General features: G+C 35.6%; 1 protein-coding gene across 9 annotated transcripts in view; it reads left to right on the top strand.

The window, feature by feature from the left end:
* The window catches only part of SCN4A (sodium voltage-gated channel alpha subunit 4), a 146,083-nt gene that overhangs the window by 34,106 nt on the left and 99,582 nt on the right, over positions 1-12,395 (top strand). For 3 of the 9 annotated variants that reach the window (XM_058184081.1, XM_058184082.1, XM_058184083.1), the window contains exons 2-7: positions 1,140-1,432; positions 5,922-6,042; positions 8,145-8,232; positions 9,295-9,423; positions 11,141-11,232; positions 11,643-11,957. In XM_058184081.1, the coding sequence (XP_058040064.1) occupies positions 1,166-1,432; positions 5,922-6,042; positions 8,145-8,232; positions 9,295-9,423; positions 11,141-11,232; positions 11,643-11,957 (1,012 nt within the window). In that variant the 5' untranslated portion in view covers positions 1,140-1,165. Of the gene's footprint in view, positions 1-1,107; positions 1,433-5,921; positions 6,043-6,515; positions 6,981-8,144; positions 8,233-9,294; positions 9,424-11,140; positions 11,233-11,642; positions 11,958-12,395 lie in introns of those variants that run through there. The other 6 variants (XM_058184084.1, XM_058184080.1, XM_058184088.1 and 3 more) reach the window with 4 other exon arrangements.

The following is a 12,395-nucleotide window of genomic DNA, read 5'->3' as shown; positions in this document are numbered from 1 at the left end:
CTTCTCTCCCTCACAGGCTTACTTCACAAAAGCCTCTCCTATCCTTCCTTTTCCCAGGCCTCTTTCTCCATTTGCCCCTTAAGCCTCTTTTCATATCCTGTCAGACCTCTTTTTCTCCCTTTGTCTAGGCCTCTTTTCCTATCCTCTCAGGCCTCCTTTTCCACAGGCATCCCTTCCTATCTTACCTTTTGGCTTTCCCCACAGAAAACCCCCGCCTTCCTCCTTCCTCCTCCCACATTCCCCCTTCTCTCCTCCTTCCCACCAAAACCTCCTTTTTTTCTTCCCTTCTCTCCCCCACCCCACTACACCAGGAAAGACTGATGCTTTAAAACAAAGGACAGTGAGAAATGCCAAATGCACACAAATGCAGGGGTGTCAAACTCAATTTCACTGAAGGCCGCATCAGGATTGTGTTGACCTTGGGGGGCTGGGATGGGCGTGGCCAGGCTGGGTGTGGCCACATGTCAGAGTGCCTGTAGCGGTCCAAGTGCTCTGCCAGTGAAAATGGGCTTCCGAATTCCGTTTTCAGCTGTGACGGCCTCCTGCAACCCTCTGCCAGTGAAAATGGAGCTCCCAAGCTCTGTTTTCACTGGCAGAAGCACCATGGGCCAGTCCTTCACTGTTTCCAGGGTGGCCCCGAAGGCCAGATCTAAGCACCCCCAGGCCAGATCTGGCCCCCGAGCCTTGAGTTTGACACCTCTGATCTATTGGCTGTGTTGATAGATTCAGTTAAAATACATAGAAATGAAATGATAAAAGCCTAACAGATTGTACCACTTTGGCTTATACATAGAGGTTCCTTAGGACTTGTTTTCTTTGGTGCACCCTATAAATGAAAAATTAGTACGACAAGGAGAACATTGTAGTAGAATATTGTGCTTACTGTCTATTGGCAAAAAAGCTTTCAGATGAGGAAAAAATAAAAATTGTATTCCTTTTTATAGACTGAAATGCTACTGCTATTTTTCTGCCTGTACATTGGAAGTTAAAAACTCCAAGAAGAAAGCTTTTTAAGAGTTACATGTAACTGAATGCATTCAGTGCTATCACATAAGTAAGTTTGCTAATGGTGTGCAAAATTCAACTTTTTCTCTTTTTTCTCATTAGTCTTCCCTCCATTGTTTTGTGACTCTGCATAGAATTGATCCAGGAGCAGAATGCAAAGATGGCAGCCGCGCCCTACATCCCAGGTCCGGACTGCCTACGCCCTTTTACCCGTGAGTCCCTTAAGGCTATAGAGAAACGGATTGCAGAGCGGGAAGCTGAGAAATTGAAGAACCCACATGAGGAGGTTCTTGATGAAGATAAGCAGCCGAAGCCCCGCAGTGACTTGGAACAAGGAAAAGGCCTCCCACTCATTTACGGGGACCCTCCTCCAGAACTCATTGGAGTTCCTCTGGAAGACTTGGATACATTTTACAGTGATCAGAAAGTAAGTAGGAAATGTTAAATGGAAAGATAGAGTTCAGTAATAATAATTACAGAAAGCACCTTTATTCGGGACAGCTTCCATTCTGCAGCAGTATCTGTAATACCATCAAACATCCCAGGTTCTTGGTAAGGACTCAATGAGTAGACAAAAATGCCCAACCCAGTCTGAACATCTGGCTGACTGTGTGATGATCAATACCACCACCATTACTACTACTACTACTATTACTACTACTACTAAATTGTAGGTTTCAGTTTTTTCAAAAACCGAAACGTACAATTTATTGACATCGTGGTACCAGGAGATGCCAGAATCGAAGAAAAAGAACTGGAAAAAAAGTCATGAAATATCACAACCTGGCCATCAAAACTACACGGCTATGGATGAAACATGTAACAGTGATACCCATTGTCATCGGGGCGCTTGGTACCATGTCCAAGAATTTTACAAAACACATCAAGAAATTGCAGCTTCTTGCAATAACACCAATGGAACTGCAAAAAACTGCATTACTTGGAACATCGTACATGTTAAGAAGGTACTTGGTTGATACCTAGGATGCTGGCAGCAACCCGTACCAACCATTAGCACCAGTCAATGGTATTTGTGACATTTTTGAATGTTCAGTTGACTGAGTTTCATGTTTAATGAATAAAGTAAATAATAATAATAAAGTAAATGATTATGATGATATTATTATTATTATTATTATTATTATTATTATTATTATTATTATTATTATTATTAATAATAATAATAATAATAATAATAATAATAATAATAATGTGAAGTGGTATTATAGAATAGAATAGAATCAAATTTTTTATTGGTCAAATGTGATTGGACACACAAGGAATTTGTCTTGGTGTGTGCGTGTATATATATATATATATATATATATATATATATATATATATATATATATATATATATATATATATATATGTAGGTCTTTGGTTGTTCGGGTTTTCTCCCGTGTAAAATTGGAAGTGTCTTGGCGACGTTTCGACGAAGTCTCATTCGTCACCTTCAGGCTTCAGCTTCGTGCTTCTGGGAGCAATGTGTGATCGCAGCTGTTTCTTCCTTTTAAACAAAGTTACAGTCATACAGTCATAAGTTGTAAGTGGAAGGAGATGGGTGATGGGAACAATGAGAAGATTAATAGTAGTACAGACTTAGTAAATAGTTTGACAGTGTTGAGGGACTGCATTATCTTGCAAATAATACCTTCATTTTGCTGTTCTCAAATTATAAACTGGATTGATATTTTAAAGCATTTAAAACTGACAGCTATTAAACCAAAGTAGGCAAGAATGTAACAAGTTCATATCATATGAGTAAATGTTTCCTCCCCATTTTACACTCAAGCAAAATGAGGTTCAGCTAAAAATTTTAAAAATTCTTTGGTATTTTTTTTTTTTTTGGTCAAACTAGTCTTTTAAGATCACAAGAAAACTGATAGGAGTTTAAAACTCTGGGAAAACACCTAGACCAGATTCCAACATCAAGAAATATTTCAATTGAATGTACTGCTATATTTGCCCTTTTATGTGATTGAGATCCTTCTTGTAATAACGCAAATTATTAAAAAACTTGATTTGGCAATCAACTGATTTAAGTGATTTAACACCCTACTTGTTCAGTATTCAAAATTAAAAACAAAGGATTTACCTTTATTTGAGAGTGAGATTATTTAGAATGAAATTTTATTATATAATTTAAAAGTGAAACTATACTTCCATCCCAAAGTCTTCCAGTTGTGCCTTGCAATTTTTAATAAAGCCATAGAGGTATGGCTAAAAATGGAGCCAAGCTACTACTATCGCATAATGAATTTTTACCTATGCTCATATGGTATTGTTTCTTTTTAATGTTCCACAAAGGTACTGAATTCAAAATATATATCCTTTAATAAAGCTGAAAGCCAGGAAGGGCCCAAAGCTGTTTTGAATCATGAGATGGATGGCATATAAATGTAATTAATAAATACATTAAAAAGTTAAAATCTACATCGTTATGTAGTAATTACAACTAAATACAGGAAATAGCAATAATAATAGTGTAATTAAAGCACTATGAAGTGCTTTAAAGGCCTCTCTAAGCAGTTTACAGAATCAGCAATCCCCAACAATCTGGGCCCTTATATTACCAACTTCAGAAGGATGAAAGGCTGAGTCAACCTTAGGCCTGTCAATTGAACGCCTGGCAGTGGGCAGAGTTAGCCTGGCAATACTGCATATTTCTAACCACTATGCCACCACAGCTCTTATGTATAATGGTTTATTGTATTCATAATATATTTTTTGTATTCATAAAAATCCTTTCAATCTGATTAAAATAAAAATATTAGCATATTTTTAATACGGGTATTGATGTTTTAAGTAATTTATTTTAATAAATTTTTTATAATAACAATTAGTATTAATAGCTCTACATGACTCTCTCATTCAAGAGTGGTACTCTTCTGCAAATCTCATCAGAAGAGGTGGATGCTTCTTATGAGATCTTATGAGATTTGCAGATTAACAAAATTGGGAAGTCTGGCTAAAATGAGAGAGACAAACAAGATTGCAACCTAATCTGAACAGATTCAAGATTGAACTGAGAGAAACAAGGTGTCCTTCAACAGGAAAAGGGAGAAAAAAACAGGGCACATACAGTATACATTGGAAAAGCATTAGCGATGTACTTGGATGTGAACATTTGGGAAAAGCTAAACACAGGGCAGCTGATAGACCTGATAAACTGGACTGCATTGGAAAAAGTATTAAAGGGACATGAAATCCTTATTTCTTGTACTATGTTTTGGTGAAACCCGGTAGGACCATTGCAGAAGGATATTGATAGTCAATCAAGTTCAGAGGAGGGTAATAGATATAGGTAATTGATATAGGGACTTGAGGATAGTGTAAAGGAAGTAAAAGGTATTTATTTTGAGGTAAAGAAAATTGAAGGAAGGCATGATATCAGAGGAAGGAAGGCAAGCACATCAAAGATTGCTATAGGGAAAACAGGAGCAATTTTCTATTGCCACAATAACTAGGACCAGAAATAACAGGTACAAGTTGCAGATACTTTGATTTCACTTAAATATAAGAACACACTTGTAGATTTTTCCCTCACTGGAGAAGCAGGACAACCTCTTCTTGAGAATAAATCTGGTTTTCCTCCATAGTTCAGAAGGTTAAACAAAATGTTCCTTGTGGTTCCTTCCAGTTCCACAGTTCTACAATTCTACTTTCCCCCTTCTAATTCAATGAGATTTTATTGAGATTTTTTTAAAAATGGTGTTTATATCTACAAATGAAAAAAGTATCTCTGAGTTAATTATTTAAAAGAATTCAAGCATGAAAAACAACTGAATGCAAAATTCCATAGAAACATTACACATTTGAACCTTTAGGAAGTTTAAAAGTTAATTCAATAACCTGATACTTTTCCATGTTACTACTATTTTTTTATATTGTCACCAATAATAAGTTTATTTTTTACTGATATTTCTATGCCACTTTACTTCAAATGTTTGTATTTCAAAATGCTGATCAATGCTTATTGCCCTCTTTGATATTACCGTACTTGTATCCATTGACTATCACTTTGGAAACTTAACCGTCTACTTTTATCTCATTTGAATGTATGAATATATTTCTTACTTTCTACTCTAACGTGCACTGCCATTACATGTTTCAGACTGCATACTTCCATTTACAATTACTAAAAATTGTGGCATTTATTGGTGGCATACTTTGATCATAACAGCAATATTTTTCTGTATTTTACTATCCAATATTCTGCTAATGTTACTGCTAATTATTCATGGCTGCTTATTAGATAAAATTATGCCACATCTAACTATTATTTCTTAGAGATTCCACCAGCTACAATCTAGTAAATACATTTAGTAATATTAAACCTCAGTCCAGGACATTACCAAAATGTTGAACTCTATTAATAGCTGTTCATATACAATATATATAATTGTCAATAAGACTCTTTTTGATAATTATGTATATTGTATATGAACATCTATTTGTATACATAATGAGAGTATTCCGTTTGTAATATACAGTTTCAAAAATGTCCATTGCAGCTTAATAAAGACATTTTGTCACAAAATAGTCATCATGATTTTAATTTTTATGAATTTATAATAACCAGTGTTGTCATATGGTTGGTGATCTCTTATAAAATTTGACTGGATAGAAAAGATGATTGAAAGTAATAGAGTCAATGTCAATATTTTGTGTCATCATTTAACAAGAAAATCAGCCGACATCTGCATAACCAGCAAGAACCCGTCGCAGCCCTCTAAATCAAACTTGTGTTGTTTTTTTCAGTTACAGATGATTTGGTATTATACAATTAAAAGCAATAATTAATTATGATTATTCTTCTGGGTTGAATCACTGAATTTTGCGTCTGCAGTGGCTTTAATAGTAGAAATAATGTCACTCTGTCATTTGATTGATGTTTTTCTTTTTTTCTTCAGACGTACATTATCCTCAACAAAGGAAAAACCATATTCCGGTTCACTGCCACTCCGGCTCTCTACATGTTGGATCCATTCCACCCTATCCGGAATGGTGCTATCAAAGTGCTTATACATTCATATCCCTCAGAATGCTTGAGCTAGATGTGGAATGGGTCCACTTTGGGTGGAGGTTTTGGGGGCTTGTGGTCAGTAAAAAATGTAAAATACCTTTACTGCTGACAAAGCTGGCTAGATTTGTTGGAAACTGTTGTTCATCAACACCTGTTTTGACATATGTTCTCTCCTGTGGCATATTCAAGTACCTAACTCAAGGAAAGCAGTTGCCAAAGTTATAGGATTTTAGGGAAAGCAGATGACTCAACAGAAGATTAAATACAAATTAAAATATTATTATTATTATTAAGATGACAAATAGGCAAAAAGGGGGGAAATGCTATAAGGCAGGGGTCTCCAACCTTGGTCCCTTTCAGACTTGTGGACTTCAACTCCCAGAGTTCCTCAGCCAGCTTTGAAGTCCACAAGTCTGAAAGGGACCAAGGTTGGAGACCCTTGCTTTAAGGAATCAATACAATGGCATATACATGACCTGTGTATAAAAAGGAAAAGCAGAGGAAGGTGTGTGGGTGTGGGTGGTGGTGTTATAGCAGATGTTGCAGAACATGTTGCTGAATAAAATATCACCTGGTAAACAAGTGAAGTATAGTTTGCAAACCCAATGATTCAGTCCTAGAGAAGAAGGAAAACTAGGAAGAATATATTAGAGCACTTTGTTAACACGTGAAGAGACCAAGAGATCAGAGTGTGTCCTATTTAAGGAGTTTTAAATATTAGTAAAACTGAGTAAAAGGCAGAGGTGGGATTCAGCCGGTTCTGTCTGGTTCGGATGAACTGGTAGCGACGACTGTGGGAGGCTCCACCCACCTGCCCAGATGTAATGCTGTCCTATTTAGCCACGTTTTCGAGGCCAGGCACATGCATGGATGGCACTTGCTCGAGCAAAGAGCATCCACGGAAGGTCGATGTGCATGCGCTCACATTTGCGAACTGATAGGGAAGGTAAGTGAATCCCACCTCTGATTAAAGGCTTAAAGGTTTTGTTTAATAGTCAGGAGAATCCACAGATATTCCATTATCAGCCATTGATATCACTAAAAAAAGTAAAAAAGAAGCCAAAATACAGCACAAGCCAAAGTAAGAAAGAATTGAGAATTAAGAAGTATGAGCACACATGCGTATGCATGCACACTCCCTCCCAACACATTTAATATACCTACTACATTTTATAAATATATTTCACTTGTCTATTTAGCTCATACTATTGTATTTGTATAGTTATCTTAGTGGTTAGAATAAATTCCCTCATTTGTTTAAGTCAGAAGTGGGGAGCTATCACACGTTTATGACTTGTGGACTTCAACTCCAACCACCATGTCTGGCTCAGGAATTCTGGGAGTTTAAGTCATAAAAGGGCCATAGTTCCCCATCCCTGGTTTAAGTGCTGTCTGTGTGTATGAGCTCCCATCGAAACTCTCCCTCTGACATCTACCTTTATATAGAACAGGCAATACATTTTATGCCTATAATTGACAAGGATTTCTTTTAATATTAACTTTATTATATCATTTCCTTATCTGACCCTGAATACCAGCTATGATGTGCAGAAGTGGTCTAAAAGTCATAATTTCCAATATCTAAAACCCAATAAATTGGTTAGATTATTTCCTTTTCTTTAATTCACCACCATTTCCATCTCATATTCCTACATCACTTTTCACCATCCTTGTTGGCTCACATTTTTCAAGATACTTATATTTTTAGGGTTACTAATAACTTAACAGCTGTCTCCATCATCCTCTATAACATTACAAAGGACAGTTGTATTTTGGGGCTCTGCTATGTGCAGCTACCAGGGAAAGCAAGAGGGGGAAATTCAAATAGCATGCTCAAGATTTCTTTCACTGAACATAGCCATGAGCTACATTTCTGAACAACTTTTCTTTAATTTGAAAAACTGTTTTGCTATCAGAAAGGTATTTTTTTAAAAAACAAGCACAAGCCCAAAGCTCTGTTTACAGCCTTAGTTTAATTCATTGAACTGTGACTTTTTGGACTCTGGTTCTACTGTCCACAAAGAACGTAGTTCTTAAGAAATAAGTATTTTGTGGGGAAGGGGTATTTTCATTAGAGGTCTGAGGCATTTCCTTGACTTTGCATTCAAATTATTCAGCATGTTTATCATGATAACCATCTTAGCCAACTGTGTCTTCATGACTCTGAGTAACCCTCCAATATGGGCCAAAGATGTGGAGTAAGTATTCTCCTTTTTCCCCTCTATCTTTAATGATTTTATGCCTGGTCCTTACTGCTTATAATGGATGATGAAGAAAACTAATTCAGAAGGGCAAGAATTCATAAGAGAACGCAAGACTCAAGTGATCTGAATTCTAATCACTTTAACTTTTACCAACATTTGCCCACATTTCAGATATTCAGTATGTGAACAGTTTGCATGAGGGAAAAGATGATAAAACAGATTTTTTTCCCAAACCTAGAATATCTTTGTATTTTTATGAAATATGAATTTGGACAGAGTATTGGAAAGGGAACCACTTTCTTGGAAAAGAGGCAGATATAATCTTTTACAAAGGCTTACAGTGCATTTTTAATGATAAAACTTTCTAGGTGAAACACATGTGTGCTATCAAATTGATTGCAAATTTCAGTATCAGGTCCACTACTTTTTCAATGCTCCAAGTGGCTCTCAAGTTTTCTATATTATATCTATTGATTCATCACCTTATTAATATTTTAAAATATATCATCAATATAATTAAGCTACCCAGTGTTGCAAAGGAGAGTTTACACACATAGCATCAGCTACTCAGTTTTTGTGCAACCGGTTTCTGATGCACTTTAGGAAAGATATGATGACATCAGCAGGGGAGGTAGGATAAATATTTTGACCCTTTTTAGGCCTTTTTCGGGGTGGATAGTTAATCAAAGTAATTGTATGAAGAAAGTCTATTTTGCTGATTGTTTCAATTTTAACAAGTTTGAAAAAATTATTGTTAAATTTCAGTTGTCTTTTTAGCTTGTAGAAAAGGTATAGTGGAAAGCCATGAAGTCCTACTTTGTCTATTTTTTAATAGAAATTCTTTAGGTTTGATATTTAAATATCTGCAAATTAGAAGGCTTTTGAAAGTGAAATTTTAACTGTGAAGTGGAATTACATCTAGGAAATAAATATCAATCAACTTTCTTCTGCTGTAAATTATTTGTAATTTTATCTTATTTTTCTGCTTTTACTAAAATAGACTGCAAAAGTTTTGTTATGTCACTTAAAAAAAAATCAAACCTTGCTTATTCACAGATATACCTTTACTGGCATTTATACTTTTGAGGCTATGATCAAGGTACTTGCTCGGGGATTCTGTATTGACAGCTTTACATTCCTGCGAGATCCTTGGAATTGGCTGGATTTCAGTGTCATCGTCATGGCGTATGTTGCATTCTGCAAGTGTTTTATGAAAATCAGCCGTGGGAAATTGAATGGGGGTCAGCATGGAAAAAATAATTCCCTGTAATATCATATGGTTATAGCAATCCATGAAACCACAACTCTTTAATCTCATCCCCAAAGTGTATTTTTTTAAGGAAGTATATCCTGTTTTCTGAATTTCCAAGCAGAATTAAAGGGAAGTTGCTCTCTAGATGACTGGCTAGGACAGCTTTACTTAGCTGATGCCATTTTTTAAATACTGTTTTGTTTTTGTAAGTTTGTAACTTGTTTGTTCCCTTAGAGTTTTTAATTAAAAATTGAATTTTTGACAGCTTATTAAATTGAAGGAGAACTCAGTGAATAAGAAATATACACTAAATTAACAAAGCCAATTAAAAAACCTTAGTAAGTTGACCCCTCCCATTATTCTTATACATTGCAACCCAATCTGATAAATAATGATGAAGGCTGGTCCCTGGGTGATGTGGCTGGTCTCTATCTAAATTAGGTCAAAATATATTTTAATATAATTTAAATCATAGCCACAGTTTAGGTGATGTCTGTAATCAAGTTGGCCTGGTAGAGTGTGCTTTATAGCAATGTATTTAATTTGGGATGGATGGAGGGAACTAAATAGATATAACAGAAGATGGCAGCAGATGGCATTGTCTCCTTTCTGTTGTCGTGCTATCCAGCATTTCTTCAGCTTCCCTTTAATTTACTGCCTATGATTATCAAGATGATGTGAAAAACAAATTTATTTCAAAATTGAATTATCATTTTTTCTAGCATATAAAAAGCAAAAATGATACATACAACCTTATATCAATAAAAAAAGAATATTTGTAGTCAGGGTTGAAATGAGGCATCCTTGGTGCTCTCTGAGTTGTTTTCTTGCATATGTTTCATTATCATAAACCTGATATTTTCTCTCTATATTCCCATACCTACCAGCTAGCTAGCATTAAGTAAATGGGACCAGCATGTCATAGTTTTCTGCTCACACAAGGATGGATAGATGGCATGTTAATCCTGACTGTTAGATAGCTAGCTATTCGATTTTCAAGTATTGGCCCTAAACATATAAGGATTCCAACAGGATTTCAGCAGAGCCAGTGTGAGATTGAACAAATAGTAGTTTTCAAGTTGAACCTAAAGAATAGGTGAATTTTGAAATTCTTTATTCCAACCAGTGACCAAACCTAAAATAAATGCCCTAAGAATGTATAAAATTAAACCCACATTTCCCACAGGCAATTGTAAAATGGACACCCTACATATAAAGCTCAAATGTGATTTAAATTTGAATAAAATATGTCAATCCAGTATATATAACTGCAAATATATATAAAATATTTCAAAAACTTTCATACAATAAAAATCCAGACAGGTTGGATTTTGCCTAATTAACACAATTATATAATGTTAAATAACCAAAATATGCACTTGTAAGTATCAGTAAAAGTAAATAAACGTTTAAAGAGATATTCACATGTTTAGTTAAACTTAGCCTATAATTGTAGTAAGCAAGAATGAATCCTTGAATTGTTTTACATTTGTTGAATGCAATACTTGTACTTAATACAGGTCTATATGATTTCTTCAAAATAAATGATCAATAAAGAGTATTGTTCTGACTTTTAAAAATTTTATACATTCTGAAATTTCTTCTGTAAATTGTCTTTATATTAACAGCTTTCTGCCCTTTTTGTTCTAGTTATGTCACAGAGTTCGTAGACTTGGGCAATGTCTCTGCTCTACGGACATTCCGTGTTCTTCGAGCGCTAAAAACTATCACTGTCATTCCAGGTACATCATGGGGATGACAAAGCTAAAGATAGTTTTAGGGATTTTGCTTTTTTATACAAATCAACTAGACAAGTAGAAAAGTGAGGTAGGCGTACCTCTTTACTGGACCAGGAAATCTGTAATTAATATTATAGTAAAAAGAAGAATGTTGGCTTCCTGGTACTGAAGGCAAATTTTATATGGTCATCATCTGGAACTATGAGAATTAAATGAATTTAAAGCACAGCAAAAATGGCATAATTTTGTAACTAGCCTTTCAATTCTTTTCAAAATATTTTTTCTTGAAATATTTCTGCTAACAAATATAATTCATAAAAGATTTCTTTAAAAAATGAAATTGGAAGATTGCCTATACAAATGGAAATTTCTGTTCTCTCTCTTCTCTGACTCCCCCCTCCCTGCCCCAAAAGGTCTAAAAACAATTGTGGGTGCTTTGATCCAGTCTGTGAAGAAGCTCGCTGATGTGATGATCCTCACTGTGTTCTGTTTGGCGGTCTTTGCCCTCATTGGCCTGCAACTGTTCATGGGGAACTTGAGACACAAGTGCGTTCGATGGCCACCTTTTCCCAATAACACCCTGCAGGATGCCTTAGGCCCATCCTTCACCAATGACTCCCTGCAGGATGTCTTATGGAGGGATCCATTTGACAACAGCACTCTGAATGACAATTTTACTTTCACTGGGAATGGTACCTTTGACTGGGATGAGTACATTCACAATGAAGGTAAGACTACTATCATTCAAAAACTGGACAATTTTAATGAATTTTTAAAAAATGAAATAAATTCAGTTATCAAAACTAAAAATGAAAAACCAAAGCAGTGAGGAAAAAGAGGGAAATAACATCATAACTATGTAGTATGATGGACTTGCAGGGCCGGCACAAGGTGTAACATGTTCACACTGGTGCAATAGGACTGGGTGTTTTGTTAATATGATTTATTGGGTTAGGGATTTTCTAACTTCACTGTGAGTTGTATTGTGTTGGGGGGGTTGCACTGAGGGAGCTCAACCAATCTCATTGTACATATGTTGTGCACTGACAATAAAGATTTGGATTTGAATTTGAATTTGGGAGAAAAAATTAAAGCAAACAACGTGTGTGTGTGTGTGTGTGAGAGAGAGAGAGAGAGAGAGAGAGAGAATGTGTGTGTGTGTGTGT

This window comes from Ahaetulla prasina, chromosome 4 (genome assembly GCF_028640845.1).
Source record: "Ahaetulla prasina isolate Xishuangbanna chromosome 4, ASM2864084v1, whole genome shotgun sequence".
Classification (NCBI taxonomy): domain Eukaryota; kingdom Metazoa; phylum Chordata; class Lepidosauria; order Squamata; family Colubridae; genus Ahaetulla; species Ahaetulla prasina.
This window is presented reverse-complemented; position numbering and strand designations above follow the sequence as displayed.